Source organism: Centroberyx gerrardi, chromosome 4 (genome assembly GCF_048128805.1).
Source record: "Centroberyx gerrardi isolate f3 chromosome 4, fCenGer3.hap1.cur.20231027, whole genome shotgun sequence".
NCBI classification, from domain to species: domain Eukaryota; kingdom Metazoa; phylum Chordata; class Actinopteri; order Beryciformes; family Berycidae; genus Centroberyx; species Centroberyx gerrardi.
In genome coordinates, this window is record NC_136000.1 from 28,668,398 (window position 1) to 28,690,304 (window position 21,907).

The following is a 21,907-nucleotide window of genomic DNA, read 5'->3' on the forward strand; positions in this document are numbered from 1 at the left end:
CTTATCGACAACAGACAGCAGGACAAGTACGGGCCGCAGGATCCATGGGTGGTGTGAGATGTCATGTTGCTAAATCCAGGCCTTGAACTTGTCTGACAGCTCTGACTGTGAGACCTGACCAGAGATCACTACTGCTATAGGGTTTGACCAGTCATGCCAAACAAATAAAAAATATTTAGAATTTAGAACAGTAGTAATTTTATTCTTGTCAGGGTGGAAATGCCTCTGAAATAGTATTTAAATATGTAATCAAACCATCATATCAGGTGGATGACACTGACCATATCCAATTTTTAATAAAAGGACAATATATACAGCATATGCTGTTGGTCTAACCCAACTCTCCTATTCTGAGATTCTTTCATAAATACAGTATGAGCCCAGAAAACAGTATGTTGGATAACTCTAAGCCTAACCTACTGAGTAAATAAACAATGAAGATACTATCACATATTTCCAGAATCTCATTAACTGTTTGAAAATAAAAACTGGAATTCTGACACCCAAGGCTTATGCAGATCGCCATGAGATCAGATCTGTCAAAGGGTTAAAACAGACTTTTTTCTGTTCCTGTGATAATTTAGAGTGATGAATGTCTCCCTCTGACAGTGAACTTCAGTTTAGCCTGTATGCAGAAACACACAAGTCTAACAAATCCACTTGTCAACTTACCGACAGTTTCCTTGCATCTGTCAGAAACCTTCTACCTCTAACGTTAACTTTCCAGAAAATGAGGACAAACTGGTGGATTTTTCCATTCATTTTTTGACATGTTCTAAATGTCTTAGTCAACAATGGAGATATCGGTACACAAAAAAGAAAGCACACGATAAACTCGCATTCCAATCACAATTCCATCAGCGATTTTAATGAAAATAAACTCTTTTTGTACAATACAAAACAAATAAATAGCCATGTAGCCCACGGTTTTCAGGCAGACCGTCATTCTGTTGTTAATTGGAATGTACAGCAAAAAAAAAGCATCTGATCTGGACTTGGTGCGTTCAGGCCAACTGGGAACTGTGAGGTTTCTGACCTGAGGAGAGGCCAGTTGAGCCATGAGAGGCTGAACTGAGGAGTAAAACGCGCTTAGTGGCCATTTTCTACACCCCGGTTCAGACGCTGGTGACTAGCTGGTCCTTCTACCTTGGAGGATTGAAACTTCACAGTTCCCACTTGTCTTGAACACGAGTCAATAGGACATTTACATGGGCTGTAAGGGTTGCCTTCTTTTAAAAATCAACTATCCCTCTTTTGGAGAACACTAATCCAAGCAGGCAACACTGAGGGGGTTTCACAAAGTCTGTTAAAACTACAACCAAGCTAGCTTATTCTGTCCCAGATGGCTAGTTCAAATTGGAATAAGAAGACATTTGCACACATAAAGTCATATTTCGGGTTTAAAAAAATGTTGCACTGTCCTTCCTTGGCATCCGTTTTTTGGTTTATCAAAAGCAGTCCTTCAGAATAGAAGCGACTCAAAAGGTAGTAGCAAGCAAGAGCAGTCTGTAGGAGTTCCTTTTGAATGCTTTTCCCTTTCTCTTTTATTTCATGATAATGAAAATTGGCCAGACTGTGACTGACTGACTGACCAGGGGCTTTCCATGTATTGGGTCAATTGGCAGAATTAGAGCTGACAAAGCAAATATGGCAAAACTAGACAATACTTTCAAAAACTTTCTGATCAAAATAATAGGATCAGAAAATCCCCTCGAACAAAAGTGTGTGGTTGCTTCAGTTCTAGAGTTCTAGAGTTCTAGAGTTCTTCAGTTCTAGAGTTCTAGATAAAAGGCGCTGGTTTGGGAAACCCTACACAGTCAAATAGTGGGTTGATTTGATTCCATGTCTTTGGAGCAGAGGGGAAAGCCCAGTATGCATGGTCCCGTTTTGTAAATGCCCAAATTTGATATTACCCATGCTTTGTTGGGTTCCAATTACGTCCCAATGTTTCCTAATAGAATTCTCAATAAGCTAACGTTGCCAGGAAATAAATACCATTCCAGCCAAATTACAGTTTTGTCTAATCTTGCCCATCAGCAAAAATTTAGTCCCATGAAGTAAAAACTTAATCCGTAAAATTGTTCCAGACCACTAACTGTAGCATCTTGAACATGGACAGGACTTTCCCAGATTTAGTTCCCAAAGCATCCAGGCTCCTGTGCATCTCCATTCATTAATAAGACAAGAAAATAAATAATAGTGCAATGACGCTTTTGGGAGCCATGTGTCAAATTAAGAACATCGAAGGGTGAAGTGCACAGGTATAGATTTACAAGAGACGTACAAAAGTTCATCAACTTTGTGCAGAATCTACAATATCTAGTTCTGTCTCTAGTAGACGCTGTTGGGAAACCTCAGCTTGGCAAAGACAAGATAGGCCTTTGTGAAACCCCCTCAAACAGACAGTCAGGAAAACAGACAGAGGTTATGGTTTTACATATTATATATACAAAAACTGATAAATATATGGGGAGAACACGCCAGGTTTTCCTCTACATTCGTCCCACACAAGCAGCAGTTTCCATTGCCAGAGAAGAATGTGGCAAATACAAAAGCTCAATCTCTACAATTTACCATCTTCGTTATTCCCTGTGCCATATCTACCATATCTGACGTTCTTTCTCTCTCATATACAGATATTGTTCCGTTCATAAACAGGATGACTGTCCTGCTTTGGTATACATTGTTTTAAGTTTTGCTGTGCCTCTACGTGTGCGTGATGCGTCCAAATCAGAAATGGATTTAGTGATTTCGGGAGGTGGATTATCAAAACGTTTTATTCTGTTTCGCTAATTCACATAATCTCTGCCGCTGGTAAAAATATCACCGATATTTTCCAAAACAATCACAACAGTCATTTACATATTAACAGAGTTCTTTATGACGCTTTCTGTCAGTTTTAATGTGGCAAAACCAGGAAAACATCTAACAAAAACATCGGCGTCACAGGGGGGGGGACAAAAAAAAAACTCCATTTCATTGGAGGCAGAAGTGATTTTTATAAGTTATGAGGAGTAATATACAGAATAGGTGTGGTGGTGCCCATGGGAGGAACTTGTAGAGAGAGCAGGGAAAGGCAGACATCATACAAAAGTTGAACACTTCATTATCCGACACAGTAGAGTCACTGCGTGTTCCCAGCTGAATTAAAAACGAATGCCTCCTAAGGTAGGCACGAAATGTCCACAACAGTACATATAGGGGAGCTACGACATAAAGTGAGGATTAATTAATTTAAATGAAGTTAAATAAATCTCCTTTCTGAACTTGTTGCAGTGTGCCTGACTGCCTGTACATCAGGGTTATAGCCATTGGCCTGGCCAGGACCCAAATTTAGTCCATCGCTCTGGGACTCTGGCTTTTATTGCCATCGTTGTCATGAAGTACCGTAACCGTAGTTACAGAAACCATTACTGTAAAGTGTCATAATAAATTGCCCGTCCACATGATTTTCTGAAGAGTCGACTTAGTTGTTCTTCTTTCCCCAGAACAGACAGATCCATAGAGAGAACAGACTCTGGTAGAGAAACACAACAATCTGCTCTAGGAGAATACAGGTAACATTCAGGGTCCTGCTGACCGCTCAATATCTTATTTCTATGGAGAAGACATTCTTAGAAGCAAGAGGACAAGCAGAAGCACTAGTGCTGACTCCCCCACTATTTTCTATGGTTTCAAAACAGATATGTTGGTGTAAGAGTTGCGGTATATAATGCGCAACCGAGTCAAATCCAGTTCAACATCAGCGTGCCACTGGTTTTCTGGCGGTAGTATTGCGGTAGTTGTTTGCTAGCTAGTGCTTCAGGATGGTGCTCCTTACTGTTAGCTTGTTATTAGCAGCCATGCTGTGTTTGCTGCACTTCTGGATTAGTTATGGTTTACTCTTTTAAACAGTGTGTGTCTATGTATGTGTATGTGTGCCAGAGGTGGAATCTTACTAGATGCGATTACTCTAGTTACTGTACTTGAGTGAATTTACTTGCTCAAATAAGAATTATTTTGAGACATCAGAGTAGCGTTAGCAGAGTTTTTTTTTTTAGTAAGAAGGTCATTTCTGGACTGTTCCTGCTGTAACTGAAATGAACCATCCCCAAACCTAAAGTTCAATTATTTGCATGGATAATGTCAAAATGAGTAATTTTGGATCATACATAAAATCTAAATGATTTTCACTCAAAAGTAATTAAATACTTTTACTTGAAAATGTTTCTAGATAAGTACTCCTTCCACTTTTGGTGTATATACTGTATGTGTATGTGTGTGTGTGTGTGTGTGTTATCGACACTTCCAAAACACTGTTCCTTCTATGCGTCTGTGTGTAGTCCAGTCATCCGGGTGGGAGGTTTGAAGACCGCTTTCTCAAACTCCTCCTGAAATATAAAAACACACCAGAAAACTGTTTTAGCCACTGGAAAGGGGAAAGACACTGCGATTATCCTTCAATATCGACACACAGGTGGTGGGAATCCCAGAGCTCATGCAAACTTAGGCAAAAAGGTGTTTCACATATGTACATATTGGCTTTCTGAAGAGATGTTCATGTGAATACAACATACAATTTGCACATTCTACTCTAAATTCATATTTTTTCTTCATATTCTCCCATTTTCTCATATGTTCTAAATTGCATATATCTACATAGTTTTTCCATATTGCGTACATTTTTCATTAATGTTCTCTGTTATGTTCGATATGCTCCATTTCTGTTCCTATTAATCCTCTTTTTTCTTAGTTGGACCCTCCTATTTGCTGCTGCAATGACCCAGTTTCCCCACAGGGATCATTGATATTTCATCAAAACTAATTTATTTAGTAGCCTGGGAATGTGACTAAAAAGTGACACTTCAACTTGGGGGGTACTGTCATATTAGGTTGCACTTATTAATGCGCTCCACTCCTAACACAGAACATGCACAGACATTATCAATCTCAGTATCAATCTCACACCAAGTCAAGTCTCATGTCTTTGAGCTCAAGTCCAAGTCAAGTCACAAGTTCAATCATTTTATACAATGCCATTCTTTTACAGATGCTCATTGTTCACCTTATCTAGTCACTTGTCTAGAGTCGGAGTCAAGTCTGAAGTCATTTGAGGACAAGTCCAAGCAGCAAAGCCGAGTCACCATCCCCATCTCACACACACACACACACACACACACACACACACACACACACACACACACACACACACACACACACACACACACACACACACTTCTTACTTCATATCACTGCTGATTGTCTGCTCGCTCCCCGGACGTCTCCTCTTCCATCCTCTCCTCCTCCTCCTCCTCCTCTTCAACCTCCTCCTCCATCTTCTCCTCCCCTCCTCTCTCCTTCTCCTCCTCCTCCTCCTCAGCTCTCCTCTCTCCCTCCCTGGCTGTCGTAGTGCAGATCTGTCGGCCTCGGTGCCTCTGGCTGCGGCGGAGCTTGCGGGGGACGCCTTTCCTCCTCGGGACTAGAGAGGAGGCCTGCTGGACCAGGGCTGCGCTTGGAGCTGGGCAGGGGAAGGACGGGGTGGGACATGGAGACAGGGAGGAGGAGGGGCAGGGGCAGGGTTTCGAGAAAGGGCTCTGGGCTGGAGCTGGGGCTGGGAAGAGAGGAGGAGGAGGAGATGTTGTGGCCTGGTTTGGGGATGTGGCTGGCGGACGGCCTGTAGAGGTTGAGGTGGAGGTTATGGCTGGTGCAGATGGGGCTGTGTGTGGGCCCGAGGAGGTGCAGGGTGTCTGGAATGAGTCACCGGCTGCTGCCTCATCCAGGTCTGGATGTGAGCCGATGGCTGTAGAGGATGTACAGACTGTGGACGAGTCAGGAGCCGTAGAGCAGCCGGCTGCTTCGCTGTCATCTCTAAGAGGAGAGTCTAGGAAAACACACAATAAAGCAATCAACCTACAAAGTAGAGATAGTGTACAGCTATCAGTATGTAAAAGAAGGTAGCAGTGGGAGATTGGGCCTTTAAACATAAGAACAGCTAGGCTGTCTAAAATCAGAAAGACAACAAGCAAACACAACTCAGCTAAAAAATAATGGCTGGAAATATGATCAATTCGTTCGAGTGTGTGTTTCTTCCTACCAGGGCCGCTGCTGGTCTGGGAGTCGTCAGTCATTGGTGGCTCTGCCTCCTCCTGGATAGTTGGCACTGATGCCAGTAGACCTGACACACACACACACACACACACACACACACACACACACACAGAGAGTCATGTTGTGCAGTGATGTAATTCTTCTAGTCACCATTAGGTGTCTCCTGACCAGGGAACCAGGCTAGAGTCTAGCAGCGTTGTTCAATATCTGGGTTCCCTGCCTCTTTATTTTTGGTGTTGCTTATACATTATTTTTAATTCCTTTATTACTTTAAATTCATTGATGTATTAATCAATTTATGTATTTTCCTGCTATATATTTATTTTTTTGTTATTCTGTGTTATAGGTTCTTCTGTAAAGCACAAAGTAACATTTGTTTTAGAAAAATGCTACAGATGCAAATGCTAATACAGTTACTTTTAGAGGTGCGCCAACAGTATCTGTAGTGTCAGAATCAGTGGCAACCCAGCTCCCAATTACTCGTACTCTGAACAGCAAATGAAGCTGTCCCAGTAGAGATCTTTTAATAGCCAGTGCCTTATAAAAATACTTAAATAAAATACTTTTCCGGTGGTAGGAAGTGAAGTAGGAAGGTAGGTAGGAAGTGTTGGCAGTGAGGCAGTTCAAACTGCAAGCTATGCCAAGCTGAGGAGTCTCTGGCTGTTGAGTGGAGGATAGGGTCGGGTGATTGGATGAATAAATTGGGGGTGGAAATTTCCTTGCTGAATTTTTTGCTTGATATTTGGTAAGTTAAAATGTAGCCTAGTGCGAGACACTGAGGTTTTCCTGTAGTGCTTGACAAGCATAAACAGCTGCCTTGACAAAAGAACACCCTGCCCCAAATGTAATACCCTAAAAAAAATCTGCAACATCTGCTGCCCAAAAGCAACACTGCGACCAACAAGGAGCAGATGGGTTTGGGAGGGAGCATCACATTGTGCGGGTGAAGTTAACCGTTACAACTTAAAGGCTCATTCCATTGAAAAACGCAACAGAGGCATTTGGGTTGTAAACTGGCATGAATGAATATTTAAAATCAGGGTCTGAGATATCCCAGCATGGACAAATACGTCAGGGATCGGTGATATATGTGAAGATGATCGGTTGATAGGATGTTACATTATCGCCCAACCTTAGTTGGCTGCCACAGATAGACAGAATAATATGAGAAGTGAGAAGATTCTGCCTTCAAAATCAAAGCATAACATTTGTTACTTTTGGGGGGCGGGGGGGAAATTGAACTAAGTAATGCTATACATATAGGCTGTGAACAGGGCTTTTTGGAAAAACAGGACAACTGCCACCCATGAAAAACATGTATATGGGCCCAGTGTTAGGGATTACCACCTTTAGTATCAAGTGACGAGTATCTAAACAACTTTGGTCTGTTTCACCTGTTTCACTCTCGCTATGGTTAGTCCTCTTCCTTCAGCATGGTTGATCTCGGGTTTACTAGGTTTAGCTCACAGTTCCTTAGGCTTTAGTTTGACTTGTGCAGTCCAGTGCAGTTTAGCCAGGTAAGGGTAAGCCTTGTTACGACAGCAGTTTACTTACTGAGTCCTCTGTAATGTGAGAGTTGCTGGTAGACTTGTTTCATCCTCTCTATGTTGAGCCTGCTGCCCTCTGCGTGGTTGATCATGGGTTTGGGGTAATCCACCCCGATCACACAGTTGGCTGCCTTCTGGACCGACTCGGGGGCGTTCCACGGCTCGTAGATGTAGCGATTAGGGTAGTCCTTCAGGATGGGGATGTAACGCCTGGAGGAAAGCAAAATTAATATGTGCATAAATTCACACAGTAGACAGTAGACAGTAGACACTAAAGTCAGGATGACGAATAACCTCAAGTTTAACAAGGGGAAACCACATGTCTAGAGCTATGGAAACAGATTTGTATAAGCAGTCAAAAAAAAAAATCTCTCACAGAAACAAATCTACTGAAACTTGTCTTTAGCCACGAATTGTGTTTAGGTTACATATATTTTTCACAGAGCAGTCAAGTCAGCTTCATCTTAAATGTATTCTGAATCTGAGTCATATTTCCTAGCGATCATTTTCTGACCAATTAACACTGGTTTTGAGGTGAAATCTCTTTTAAAAGTTTTCTTCCCCTCTACATGATATAGCTGTAATACAGCTTTGCCCTTCCTACTACCACGGTCAGAAAAAAACACATATATAGGGGAAATACTGGTATGTAGTACAGCAGGCTATAGGAGTACAAGTATATACTCTACCTGATGTAGTCTCCTGATGGATCGGTACGCCTTCCAAAGCCGACGGGACAGTAGCAGTGGAAGAACTGTTGGAAGAAGGCACTGCAGGACAGCCACATCCAGCTGCCAGCGTTCACACTCCAATCTGCATCCAGCAGTAACTCCTCAAATACCTGGATCAACACAGAGACACACAACGCTGGTTATGGGTTTGCTCATGATACTGTAAGACACTTTAGGCAAAAGTGTCAACTAAGTGGCAAATGCTTCATTCATCAGTGTCTAACAACTGCTCCACAAAGACCTTAAAAACATACATGAACAGCTAATCTTCTCTCCTATCCATCCCTCCATCTCCCCTACCTTCAAACCACTGTCCCAGCTGACAGAAAAAGCCTGAAGCCCTCCTCCTTTCCTTTATCTATCCTTCCTTTTCATCCTAACTCATTGCCCCGTTCCCTTTTTCTACTCCTTTTTCTGTTCCTCCATCTATCTATTGATCTCTCGTTCCCTGTCAGACTCAGGCCACTTAAATCAAAAATAGAAAACGGAAAATTGAGAGCAATAACGAGTTTCCTCCACCTCTCCGATTACAGTAATTCACACTTGTGTAATTAATTATGAGCGAGTGGTAGGTGGCGGCAGAGGGGGTTGGGCCCCACAGGCCAATGAGAAGCCGGTGTTCGAGAAGAGATTTTAGAATATAAAGAGATGAGATGTTAGAATATAAAAGGAGGCTACAGTGTGTTTGCAAATCCATTTCTTTATCCATCCCTCCTACCTTCATGCCACTCTCCCAGCTGATCCAGAGGTCCCCCCTGGTGAGGAAGCAGGCCACGGCATGTCGGGCCAGGTGGTGGATCCAGCCCTCCTGTCTCAACTGGGTCATGATGGCGTCTATCCAGGGGAAGCCGGTCCGACCCTCAGCCCACTTAGCCAGCGCCTCGGGGTTCTGGTCCCATGGGATCTGGAGGGAAAAACGCAAGATACAGAAGAGTGATGAACTACTCTCTCTTCTAGCTCTCTGGGGGAAAAAAAAGATAAAAATCCCTTACTTTCAAAACACTTCAGTCTTAATCCAAAAGTATTGGATGATGATAATAAGTATTGTCATCTCAGTAGCAATAGTATTAATAAGAACAACAGTAGTGGTAATTTTGTCTGGCATGGGAAAGTGGGCAATGCTTTTTTCCACTTCGGGAGCTTGGAATCAGAAGGTTCTATGTGGGCGGAATGCAGTTCTGAGATACTGAGCATCAAAGATGTGACAAACCAGCTGGCAGGGAAACCAGCTGTTATGTACTTTCCATCTTTTTAAATATTTAACCCCAAAAGGATTTTGGGTAAAAACAGCACCACACGGCATAAAGTAACATTCAAAGATCAAGAATATCTGGATAACTCTGTTTTGATAAAAAAATAGAACCTTACAATTCCAAGCCAACAGGTGCTATTCTTGTATAAAATGTTTTCTATTTTCACCTGTGACTCACAAACCCCCTGATTTAAGACAGATGTTGACTTCTTTTTTTTTTTTTCAAATTTCTTTTTATTGAAACACTGATAAAATGACTTATTGCTGTAATTATATTGTCTTTTACATTTTTTTTTTTTTTCAAATGAGAACAATAGAAGACCAATTTCTATGTATACTGTATCCATTTACATCTGTATTAACATATCTCCATATAATCTTATATATATTTACTTATATAACCTATATTTCTATAGACGTCAAGATGTTGACTTCTTATCCACAGACACTGTTGAAGACCAGAGTGCAGACAACCTTTTTGTCATAAAATGAATATTATTTTGTCGCTGTGGAGTACGACCCCATTCTTTTGAATAGAGCGGTGCGCTCGCCCACCTGGACACAGATGGGGTTTCCCTCCATGTGGTCGAAGTTTGGGTTGTTGGTGGCGGCTGTGTAGAAGAACTCCCTCCATAACAACTGGCCGAACAGGGACAGCGGAGGACTGCAACGCTTGCGAAGCTAACGGGGAGAGCGATGGAGGGAGAAAGACAGGGAGGATAGAGAGAAGGAGGGAGGGGAAGGGGAAGTTGTGATTTCAACTGTTAGGGTGAAACAGAGCAACAAAGCACTCAACCTATGCGAATACTCATCTATGTGTGTGTGTATAGCCTAAATGCATAGCTCTAAATACAACACTCTATATGACAGATATCCACAGCAGAAGTGTGTGTGTTTTGTATGTGTGTGTGCAGCCCACCTACCTTCATGTAAAGCTCTCTGAGGTTGTAGTAGAAAACCCTACAGGACAGACAGCCAAAGCGAAGGTAGGGGCTGAGGCCAGTAGGACTGGCGAACAGAGAACACATGTTGACCCGAGGGTGCTCAAAGTTGGCCACCCACACCTACACAGACAGACACACACAGACACAGAGAAAACAATCAGTGCATTGAAGTAATAATCCATGATACTCTATGGCTGATTGATAACATGTGTGATTCCACCTATACCCAGTTTTACATTTGCTGTTCTAACCTTGGGAAAATCCCTCAGGAAATGATGCATTTTATTTTTCAAGCAGCAGCAACAGCGGTTTGTTTGGAATAAGCAGAAGAAGAAGTGGGTAGACATGAGCAGTGAGAGCCACTGTGGCTGAACAGACAAAGAAGAGAGAAACTCAAACTGCATCAACAGAAAATCCAAGGAAAGAGAAACACAGTCACAGTACTGGACACACTGTTTGAAGTCCAGTGCAAAAACATTGCACAGTGCAAAAAATGTCATTGTGAGGGTCAAAAAGAGACAGTAATGAGGCTTTCACATCACTTTCTGGTTACCTTTCTGTCCAGATGTTTGTTGAGTCTGTCCAAGGCCTCTGACTCTCCTCCATGCCACACAGCAGGAGGCAAACCCGCTGTCCTGAAACCTAGTAAGACAGATACATACAGACAGGGTCAGATATACAGTAGGTATCACCTAATGACCCAACCATAGCCTTGATACTTACCGTTCTCTATTGTACGGAGAAAACGTCATGCCACCAACCATATATGACTCATCCTACAGCTATACGAGTCCTACATCTATCATAAACTAGAGTCTAAAACCATGCGTACCTAGTTCCTCCAGTGACGGTATACTGTAGTGCTGGTCATGGTTGTCAGCTATCTGAGTCCTACATCTATCCATCTGCTGCTGGGTGATGGGAGGCAGAGGTCTCCTGGGCAGCTCCAGTCTGTTCACAATGGTCTGAAAGCGCTTAAAGGTCAGAGGAGGGCTGTTGTTGTTCATCTCTATTATCCTGTGAACAAGGGAAAAAAAGATAGAAATGTAGAGCAGTATAAAGTGTGAACATATATAGTAGGTCTTCTGGGTGGCAATGTTCTGTTCACTATGGCCTGGAAAAGCTCGAATGTCTGAGGTTTGATAGCGGAGAGAAAATACATATTGGAAGACATTTATGAATGCCAAAGGAGTGCTGCCGTTGTTGCCGTTTAATCCTAGAGAGACATATACAGACATATATACAGATATATAGGGGTGGCAAGTAGGGTTAGACCGATATACTGGCTTGTCAATATTTGCCTTTTATTAAAAGTTGGATATTGGCCAGACAGTATTCTCCACCTCCGATATGATAAATATGATGCAGTTGGATTTCTTACATATTTATTGTAGACTTGATCAATATTACACTGGTTGTCTATGGGATGCCCCTTAACGTGAACTGATTATAAAGAGATATTTTTATCAGATTTGAAAAAGTATGGGTTAAAATTCTAGCAGAAACACTGAACATTTTCAAATTGTCAAATTTACTGAATGTTGGCACAAAATGTCGGCTATCGGCAGCTTCAATCCAAAAAATATTGGTATCAGTCTTCAAAAACCCATATTGGTCAAACCCTACTAGATAGTATACTGAGCCGCATTTAAGCACAGCTGAAAATGCATCCAAGAGTTGCAGGAAAGTAGTTTTCCTAAATCACCGCCAGAAGTCGTACGGATCAGTTTCCAAACGAAAACAAAGTAATAATTCCACCTGGGAGACACTGTGCATACTGGATATTGTGCATCTATACTAGTATTTTAAAACTAGGTAATGAAAGGGGTCTATTTCTGTGTCTTTTTATTCAGGATAATTTGCTAGTATCGCTGACACTGAGGCTCTGTATTTAGCTTCTATCTTATACAACAAGTCTATATCTGTAAGGCTATTCTGGATCCCTGTTGGGTGGATCTGAGGCCGGGACCGTTTCCTACTGGTCAGTTTACTGTGGCTACTGTGAATAAGTTCAGTAAGCTGGCCACATGTCTCTCACTGAGCATGTCTGCATCCACATGACCACAAACACCAATACACACCCACACCCACACACACACACACACACACACACACACACACACACACACACACACAACTAAGCTCCCTCCCTCTCTCTCTCTGTCTCTCATAGCATCATAATCTCTCACATAAGGGCCAGATATATTCCAATATAACATGGCGCTGAACTTTGACCCCGAGCAGAGTAGAATTTGACCTGTGGGGTCGACTTTCGCGGGTGGATGCCTTTCAGCCTGTTTAGTTCCCCATGTGAAAGGGCTATTGGTCTCTCTCATTCACACACATCCCGCCATCCGGTCTGGGCACATGGCCAGGGGTGTGACCTGCAGTAGCACGTAACGGCCACTGGATGTCACTGCTGGCTGTGATGATGCTGACACGCTGATTTCCTGAGATTAATGAACCGCACCTTGACTTGTTCAAATATTTGTCAGCATTCTCTTGGACGCCTTACCTGTCAAGTTCTGTTGATTTACTAAAATAACAGCTGACATTATGCTGACATCAGTGTGCAGGAAATGTTGGACTATCAATAGTACCAACATGCATTTGTTAATGCATTGCAAAATGTCAAAAATACATGGATGTCAACAGAAAGGAGAGAGAGACAGAGAGAACTCAGTTGCACCTATATCTTAACATGCATATTTCCTATGTACATAAAAACCTAACTGGCCAACCCATCTTGTCGGAAAGACAGACTCACAGTCATGTATTTTGATTTTACAATGTGTTAGCAATGGGTTTCAGGGGTCCAAGGGTGTCAGGTCAGAGATCTTTCTCAGCACATAAAGGACCATGGAAAAATCATCAAGGCCATAATATGAGCGAGGCGTTTTCAGCAGGCAATAGGGAGTCGTCCCTGGTAGCCTGAGGGCATTTCCTTGGCCTTTTGACATGCTTCGGTGCTAATGTCAATGGCACGTCACCAGCGGGCAGGGCTAGCAAGGGTATGGGAAATTACATATTTAGATAAACATAATGCAAGACAAGACAGGAAGCCATTTGAAAGCCTTACGAGAGGAGCACAGCCATCCATGACATTGTGCAAGGTGGTCAGAAAAAAATATTCTAATACCCCTGTGACTGCTATTCATTTACAATTAGTGATGTCTACATTTTGTTGATGTTTGTGCGCCGACAGAGAGCAGAGAGCCAAACTGTGCATTCCAGAGTCATCTGGTTCTTAAGACTAATCTGAACCATCTGAACATCACATGTTGCCGATAACTTAGCTTAAATTCCTAGATGATCACCAACATTACGAGCAACCAATAGTAAGGATTGTGAGGGTCAGAACCATACTGCACTGACTAAATATTCCTCTGACCCTAGAATGATCAGATGCGAAGAGAAATGCTGTGCTAAGAAATGAAATAACAGCTAGGGAGAGAGGTAGAAATGATTTCTGAACAGGAATTATCCTTTAAAAAAACTGTGACAAAGTCCAAATAATATGCCAATTGGGGAACACCTTTATCCAAAGTGTCTTACAGTACCATCTTTCTAAGGTAAATAACTCTGTGTGTGTGTGTGTAGATCTCTTGTACAGACCTATCCATATTGCAGAATTAATAAGGAGTGTGTATGCTACTAACCTATCCAGGTTGTAGAGAGTGTGTGAGTTTCTGACGATGGTCTCCACTCCAAACTCATTGGCCATCTTAATGATGGCCCCATCCCTCTCCTTCCCATAAGGCTCCGAGTCGTATTCAAACGTCAGCCTGGTCACTTTCCACTCCTGGAGAGAGACGCCGAGACGGAGAAAGACAGAGACAGAAACCGAAGGCAAGAAAGAGGGAGAGAGAAAGAGAGAGAAATTGTTAGTGAGAGAACAAGAGAAGTGCAGGCATCGAGGCTGATGTTCTGGAGATGTTGAGGTTTCTTTGAACATCCAGGAACTTCATCCATTCTGTCCTCAGTGTTCTTTTGTTTTGGACTTCAGCTGATAGGCTTTACAGTAAATATGGCATGGGAGGACACAAGAACACACAAGAAACTACACTGATCAAGGCGACAGTAACAATATTGTACGCCAGAAATGGTGCAGTCCGCCTCTGGGTCATGAGTAACAAATAGGTCACGTTGTTTTGACCTATGATTGTAGCGCCCCCCTTGGGCCAGTCAGTGTAATTTGAAAATTCCAGAACAGAGCGGTGAGATGCATCATTCCCCTGAGTTCCGTCAAAATCCAATCAGCAGTGTCTTAGATATCATGTGGCAAACAAACAAACAAATGAATGATCCACAATCCCTCGATTTCACTGTGGGAGACATTAGCACCAACTGTGCTAATGCTATGTCAACACTAAAGTCCATGTATATTCAACAACTATTACAACTATAAATAATAATTCATGAATATACTTCTCTTGTGCCCCAAAAAGAATTGGGGCATCCGTTTTATCTCGCTCATTTCATTTACCCAAAGAGATTAAATATTAACTCGATCTTACTTGGCGAAGTAGCTAGCATTGTAGCTAAAGTAGATGCAAATTTGTTCTACTCGAAGTGCCATTTCCGAGGGGTTGTGCGAGAATCCCATTTCAACTCTATTTCAACGCTGCCTTTGGCTCAACATCTTGTTATCCCACAATTTATGACAACACAGGCCTCAGGTTCAGCCATGCAAGAGACAAGTAACTTGCCCCTCAGAGAACCATGTGAAAGGAAACAGCCGTGATGCGGATCTTTTATAATGTGATTCTTTTGGCATCTTGTTGGCCTACTGGGATAAGGCGCATACCATGCTTACATCGTCATGGATTTGAATCTGATTCACAGTTTCTGCCATCCTCCCTCTCTATCCTATCTTTCCTGTCCACTGTATAACATCTAATAAAGGAGAAAAGCCATAAAAATAACATGCACATACATTAACAGATTTTAAACCCACAACATCACAGGCACATGGTATAAGCCTGGTAACTTTATGAGACAGTAAGATTTGAATGCCTCAGTTATATACAGTATTTGCCTGTTGTGAAATTTTGTCCTTGCTGACCACCGTGCACTCTCTCTGGCCTTGAGCCAATCAAATCAAAGCATACAATGGCTCTGTATCAAACAGGCTCCTGATATAACCTTATATTAGTTGATGATTAATATCAAACACACAGAATCTTCTATACACAAAACAGCACTGACAACGGGTAGGGTCCATTAAAAATCTATATTAAATTATTTCTGACTGTAAAAATTGTTCGTGGCAGGCGTAATCTTGTCATTTTACCAGCCCTTGGCAGCTGAGCCAAACATTTTGGACACTGATGAGATCGCTGATCTTAAGCACTACTTCTTTCTTAGCAGTAGCCTTACTCATCCCTTCAGTTTAAACACTTTTCCCCTTTCAAAACATGGTCTAATGCCCACTCTGTAATAGCAGGTCCCCATCCCAATTATTATGAAGCCACATACAGCCAACACCTAATAATATAAATACAAACATAAGATTCCAGTGCTGAATTAGAGCAATTACCATGGCTGTTTTGGCTCTAATCTCAAATACATTTTGCTTTTTGATTTTAGCAATAGCAGAGAGAATCTGTATGTCCCGCCTTCCTGATATGAACGCTTCCATGATGACGCATCGGCAAGCCTCCCTGCCCCTTACCTAGAGTGCAGCTCAGACCACTCATCACGTGTTGACAGCTTAGCTTCAGCATGGGCAGGCAGCATAGAGCAACACTCCTGCCACACCCACTGCTAGGCATGATCTCACACTAGTGAGTCAATATACTGGCTGAGAGAGCTACAGAGGCCCAAACTATTATATTCTGATGAACCAGTAACACAAGCTGGGAGGGGAGTTATATTCTTTTCTGCTTCGTCTTATTCGGCCATTATTTGGGGTGAGAGGGCTGCAGATTAGGGGAGAAGCAGGAGATTAGGTTGCAGTGGGAGGGCTGGAAACCAATCCTGGCCAAGGCTGCCAGAATACTTGTACCACATAAAACCAATTTAGCCATGACACCCAACACATTCCACCCATTCACTGGGGAAGCAGCCTCACCCCAAAAACTCAATAGGGCTGCCAAATCGAAAGCATACATACACACTACATTTAAAAACAAAAACAAAACTACCCTATCTGGTTTGCTTTTGATTGATTTTGATATTCTGACCTGAAATAGACCACCTTACATAAGGTTAGAGTTAGTCTAAAGGGCTTTTATGGCTAGTTGTAAGCCATGCCAAGACATCGCTTAGACCAGTAGTCCTCATTTATTTATGGATAGGAACCACTTTGGCCACATTCAATCATTGTGGGAGCCGGACGTAATTGTCCACCCAGTCCTAGAGGATGACATTTCCCCATTGTTTCTCATATCCTCTATTTCTGCCCTCTCATGCTCCCACCCCTACACATCATTAGAGGTTGTCCAATGACTACAGAATAACAAGTGCAAAATAGCAACCCAGGGTTGCTACTGTGTAAAACATAAATATAGTCTGTAAGCAGTACTAGCCTGGGGAAGGCATTTGTAGGCTGTCCTCTGAAGACCTGGAGTTATTTTCAGTCTAGTTTAGGTGTATATAGGGCAATAGTTGGGGTATATTGCCATTTCATATAGTCTTTAGATTATAGTACATAAACAGCAAGAGGACGACATCAGTCAGTTGCCAATAGTCTAGTTCTGTGGTTTTCAACCATGTGTGCAACTCTCAACACAGGCTTCAACCCCATCCCCGCTTCAGCTTACTTCCAAACACAGTTATGTACAGCTCTGTTTTGATTGTGGGTCATTTGTATGCAACTTCTCTTTGTACAGTTGTGCAGCTTGTGTTCTTTATATCCACGTATGTCCAGTTCTGGACATCATAATTCTGGATGAAACAGAAAATGAACTGCACAAGAAAAGCACGAATAACAACAACAATGCTCAATCGCGTAGATTGTATATCAACAAGATTCCCAACTCGACTTGCTCCATTCTTGATACACTGTTATACAATGTTATGTGGAGGAATAAATCTCATATAAAATAGTATAAAATGAGTGTGCCTGGATCAGTCCACATAAGTATGCAACTACAAATTAAGTGAAAGAAGTCCTCAACGTTATTCTTGTAAAGGTGTCATTTCAAAATACATTTGTAATGTAAATGTAAACTGTAACTTCTGTACCATGGAGCAAGAAACAATTAAACAGATATATTGTAATTGTATTTGCCTCCTGACCAGACGGCAAGCGTTTAGTCTGAACTGCCCTAGTCAGGCAAGACTGGAACAGTCATGAAGTCTGTCTTAGGCTTTCCAGACAGTGAGGAAACAGATGTTTAGTGTTACCGCTTTGTGTAGAGCAGCGTAACAGGCAGCCAATCAGGAGCCTTTTTGATACAGAGCCATTGTTTTGCTTTGATTTGATTGGCTTATGGTCAGAGGGTGTACGGTGGTGAGCCGGGAATACGTTTGAGAACAGGCAAAGACCAAAGACTGTATATAACCAAGGCATCAAATGATTTGTCTCAAAAGGTGACCAGCTAGTGTGGCACGTGACCCCTATCGACTATTAATTTCACCGGCATTTGATGCTTTGTGGTGGTCATTTTGGACCGTGATAGAGAGGTATTGAAGATTGTTAGTAGGTAATGGTAATACAGACCTTAAAGAGCCTTGGGAAGACATCAGTTGGCTGCCCTCTGACTACAAACAATCTGGAGTTGAGCTTCCTCAGACTGCTGTCCAAGTCCTCCAGAGACTCCAGCAGAAACCTGAAGGTAGACACAAGCAAAAAGGGTAATATACAGTTAATCATTGAATTAACCTGCAAGGAGACAGATCAGTAAGAAATATTACCGATAGGGATGAGACAATGTGGCTATCTCATGATATGATTTGATACATGATACAGGGTTCACGATTCGATACAACCACGATACGATGTAATAAATAAAAGTTCAATGACAACAAAGTCTGACTGCAGAATTATGTTTATTTCTGAGCCACAGATCTTTCTAGCAATGCTAGAATGTAAACAACAATTTTAAAATGTCATTACAAAGTGCAAATAATATATTTGGATGGAGAGCTTGTGAAATTGTGATGGTCAAGCGTCTCATTTGTGATCACTACAGCAGAATAAAATGGAGCCAATATCACCACTCATTTTTCTGTCCCAAGATAGCCTACAAATTGTCATTTTTGTATTGCAATGTACTGAATTTTGATATATTTTGTCCCAACCACAATTATCAATCTACTAGGCAGCAGGGTGATCAGAAAGTCCTTCACATGGAGGATCCAGGTTCAGTTCGTCATTTTAACCTGCACTCCTTGACTTCTCGTTAGGGGGGAATTCTCGCCACCATATTAAGTGCCATTCCATTACTCTCATAACTCAAGTCAACTTTCTGAAATCGACCCTTCAAGTACTGAGTCAACAATGATCTAGACTTCAAGAGCGTATCTCACCCAGAATTCACTGTGATTGTTCATAATTTCCTGTGCGCAACCCACCATGGCAGAACAAGTGATATATAAGTGTAAGTAAACAAACAACATTTAGAGGATTTAGACTTAGTTATGAAATTAACCCATGATCTGCAATATTTTATTACTCCTTGTTCTGTGTCATTTCATCTGCTCCCCCCTCGGACCACGCTCTGCAAGTGGCCACTTGTGTATTATAGAGGGGAAGTAAAGGAGGGCCTGTTAAATGACTAATGAAATGCAGCGCCTGTGTCTGCGAGCCTTGCTGAAGTGTCCTTGAGCCAGACCCTATAACTGACCCTGACCTCCCTGGAGGAGGGCAAGAGAGAAGACAATTATCATATTATTATTGCTCTTACAAAATAAACAAGGTCAAACGTTGGTGCCATTGTTTCTCTCTGATTCCTGTATAAACTAGTACAACCCACAAAAAGATCTGACCACATGAATCCAAATGCAGAAAAATCGAATAGTTTGCGAATACTTTGACACACCACTGCAAGAAGGGAGTGTCCCAGTTTTTTATAGAGAGAACTGGATGAGTCACTGAGTCAGACATACAGTAACTAGATTGGATAAAGATGCTCATCCAATTTGGAGTGATAAGGTTATATTGTAAATCTATGGAGTTCTTGTAAACGAACCTGTACCTTCACTGATTTAAACTAGATGATGGGTAGTCTACTGTGCTTAACATTAAGGTTCACATTATTTACTAAATCAATTCCTGTTGGTTGATACAGATGGAGAAACTGTTTCAGCAGAACAACTTCTCTAAAGAAATGTAAAAATAAATAGAAAGATCTGTCAAACCAAAACCTGATATAAATGTACAAAATTCTCTAGTCATACCTCAATCCTGCCACATGTATTACTGTTGTACTGTTTATGTACTGTACAGGCCGTCATGTTTTACTGAAACTGACTGTTGTCTGGCTCTCTGGTTTGTTTTCATTTTCATTAAATTGCGTTATTAATTCTGGTGTATTTTGCCTTTTCTCTTCTTTTGTTGCATTGTTATATGAAAACTCTACAAACTGAAAATGAACGATTGAAAAAGATTTGCTAGCTAGTTAAGTTTGCTAACTAGCTTAGTGACATTAACTATGAGGTAGGTAGCTGGCTGTGTCATTAGCTAAAGTTACTGCACATGTTTACCCCAAGAGGCGTAACGTTATTTCAAGAAAATGTTTTCATCACTACCATGTGTTGGCAATTACTTTAATAGTGAATGCAATTAAATGTTTGTCAACGCTATGTAAGGTTACTTAATGCACATTAGGCTAATTTATGCACCAGTTAGCCTGGGTACGTGCCGTTTTTTCTTGTTTACAAAGAACATCACAGCAAGCTGCATTCAATAATCTGGCAATATAATGTCGCCTTGCTTTTCGGCAAAGAGACATGCCGCATAGAATAAGATTCAAGATCTTTTCTGAATTGCTAGGGTTCATCCTTCAATTCGGCATGCATATAATCCACCAAGCAGCACTTGTTTCAATAAAATCTGGATTTATATAAGTGATTTGCATGTTACTCCCACGACCTTCTTCCACCAAAATACACCGTGATTCGCGATAGTGAACGGTGTGAACCAGTTCTTAAAGTTTACATTTTATTACATTTAAGGGCTACTTGGTGGATCACTTGTATGCCTAATGTATAAGCGAACAGTATCAATTCGTAAAGATCCGTAAAGATCGTACGTACTGTTCTACGAGGTGTGTATCGTTTGCCGATAAGTAAAACAACATTAAATTGCTCGATTTGTGTACAGCGCTTGGTGTGACGTTCTCTCCATTAGCGAGAATAGCAGGCTAAGCTAACGTTAGCTAACTGACGTGGAGTGGAGGCCCAAGCGTTAACTCCAAGCGCTGCAGATTTAGAAAGCAATAAATCATACAAATGACCTTAAACACTATGTTTACATAATGAGTAACATATAGCTAACCACTAACCAAACGCAAATGGTTCACATAAATACTTATGTTACAGACCTCCATCGGTTGACTCCCACGTTAGCGGAGCCAGCAAACCAGGGGTCTAGGATATAAACACAGCGCACAGTGTCCGCTCCATTCAGGGCCTCCTGCAACGCCGGATTATCATGCAACCGCAGACCTTTGCGAAACCAGTGCACGGAATTCACCACCATGATTACTTCTTAGTCCATCATTAGATAAAAAATCCAGAGAGACGAGTCGAAATAAAGGCTAAAATGCACAAATCCAAAGGCTAAAACAGTCACACTTTTGGAGACTCCCAAGAAACTTTGCTGGCTGTCAACCGAGAACCAACAGCGGAGTGGGCGTGGTCAGTATACACGTAACAGTTTCCCCCGTGTCTTTCCGCTGATTGGTCAAACAGTGAAACGTCATCAGGTATTATGACGAGGCAGGTCGTTGATTGGTTGATTGGCACATGTTGGTAAAGAGCTGTCACGTTTCCGATGGGGACCATCATTTTCATGTTGCATTCAGGTCTTATGGGAAAGACGGTCGATACGAGCCTCCCACTGGTAAACACTGTTCACATCAGCTTTCAACTCAATAAACCCTATTAAAAAATACTTGTCACCTCAACTTTCAGCTGGTAAATACTACCAGAAAATATCATTCATGTCCTCAGCTTTTAAGTGGTACACACTAGTAGAAAATAGGCCTACAGGTCACTTAAAATGCCATGGCAGGACAGGACTACTTTCATTTTTCACTGCAGTGTTTGGTTTGCTGAAAAAACAAAAACTCAATTTATCACTCATTAAGTGCATGTGTGTTAAGTGTGAAAAAGCCAATCAGGAGCAATAGTAGACCATAGTCTACAGAAAATCACTTTATCTTGACGGCTTCAAAC

The 21,907-nt window shown here is 41.8% G+C and overlaps 1 protein-coding gene across 1 annotated transcript; it reads right to left on the reverse strand.

The window, feature by feature from the left end:
* Nucleotides 1-840: 840 nt before the first annotated feature.
* On the reverse strand, nucleotides 841-21,328 carry LOC139927311 (cryptochrome-2-like). The gene is made up of 13 exons (XM_071919376.2): nucleotides 21,052-21,328; nucleotides 18,228-18,336; nucleotides 14,221-14,363; nucleotides 11,394-11,578; nucleotides 11,115-11,203; nucleotides 10,541-10,681; nucleotides 10,173-10,298; nucleotides 9,084-9,269; nucleotides 8,324-8,475; nucleotides 7,642-7,844; nucleotides 6,074-6,154; nucleotides 5,223-5,860; nucleotides 841-4,370 (listed from the first exon to the last, which is right to left on the reverse strand). Exons 1-12 carry the CDS (start codon nucleotides 21,207-21,209, stop codon nucleotides 5,229-5,231), a joined length of 2,205 nt encoding a protein of 734 aa, XP_071775477.2. The 5' UTR covers nucleotides 21,210-21,328; the 3' UTR covers nucleotides 841-4,370; nucleotides 5,223-5,228.
* Between the last annotated feature and the right edge of the window lie 579 nt (nucleotides 21,329-21,907).

What these genes read in the sequence shown, in the direction of transcription:
- LOC139927311 (XM_071919376.2), bottom strand. Translation starts at nt 21,209, where the DNA reads ATGGTGGTGAATTCCGTGCACTGGTTTCGCAAAGGTCTGCGGTTGCAT. An exon ending in GTGGGAGTCAACCGATGGAG is followed by an intron (nt 18,337 to 21,051) that starts GTCTGTAACATA and finishes GTCTACCTTCAG; the next exon opens with GTTTCTGCTGGAGTCTCTGG. An exon ending in CTCACATTACAGAGGACTCA is followed by an intron (nt 6,155 to 7,641) that starts GTAAGTAAACTG and finishes TGTGTGTGTCAG; the next exon opens with GTCTACTGGCATCAGTGCCA.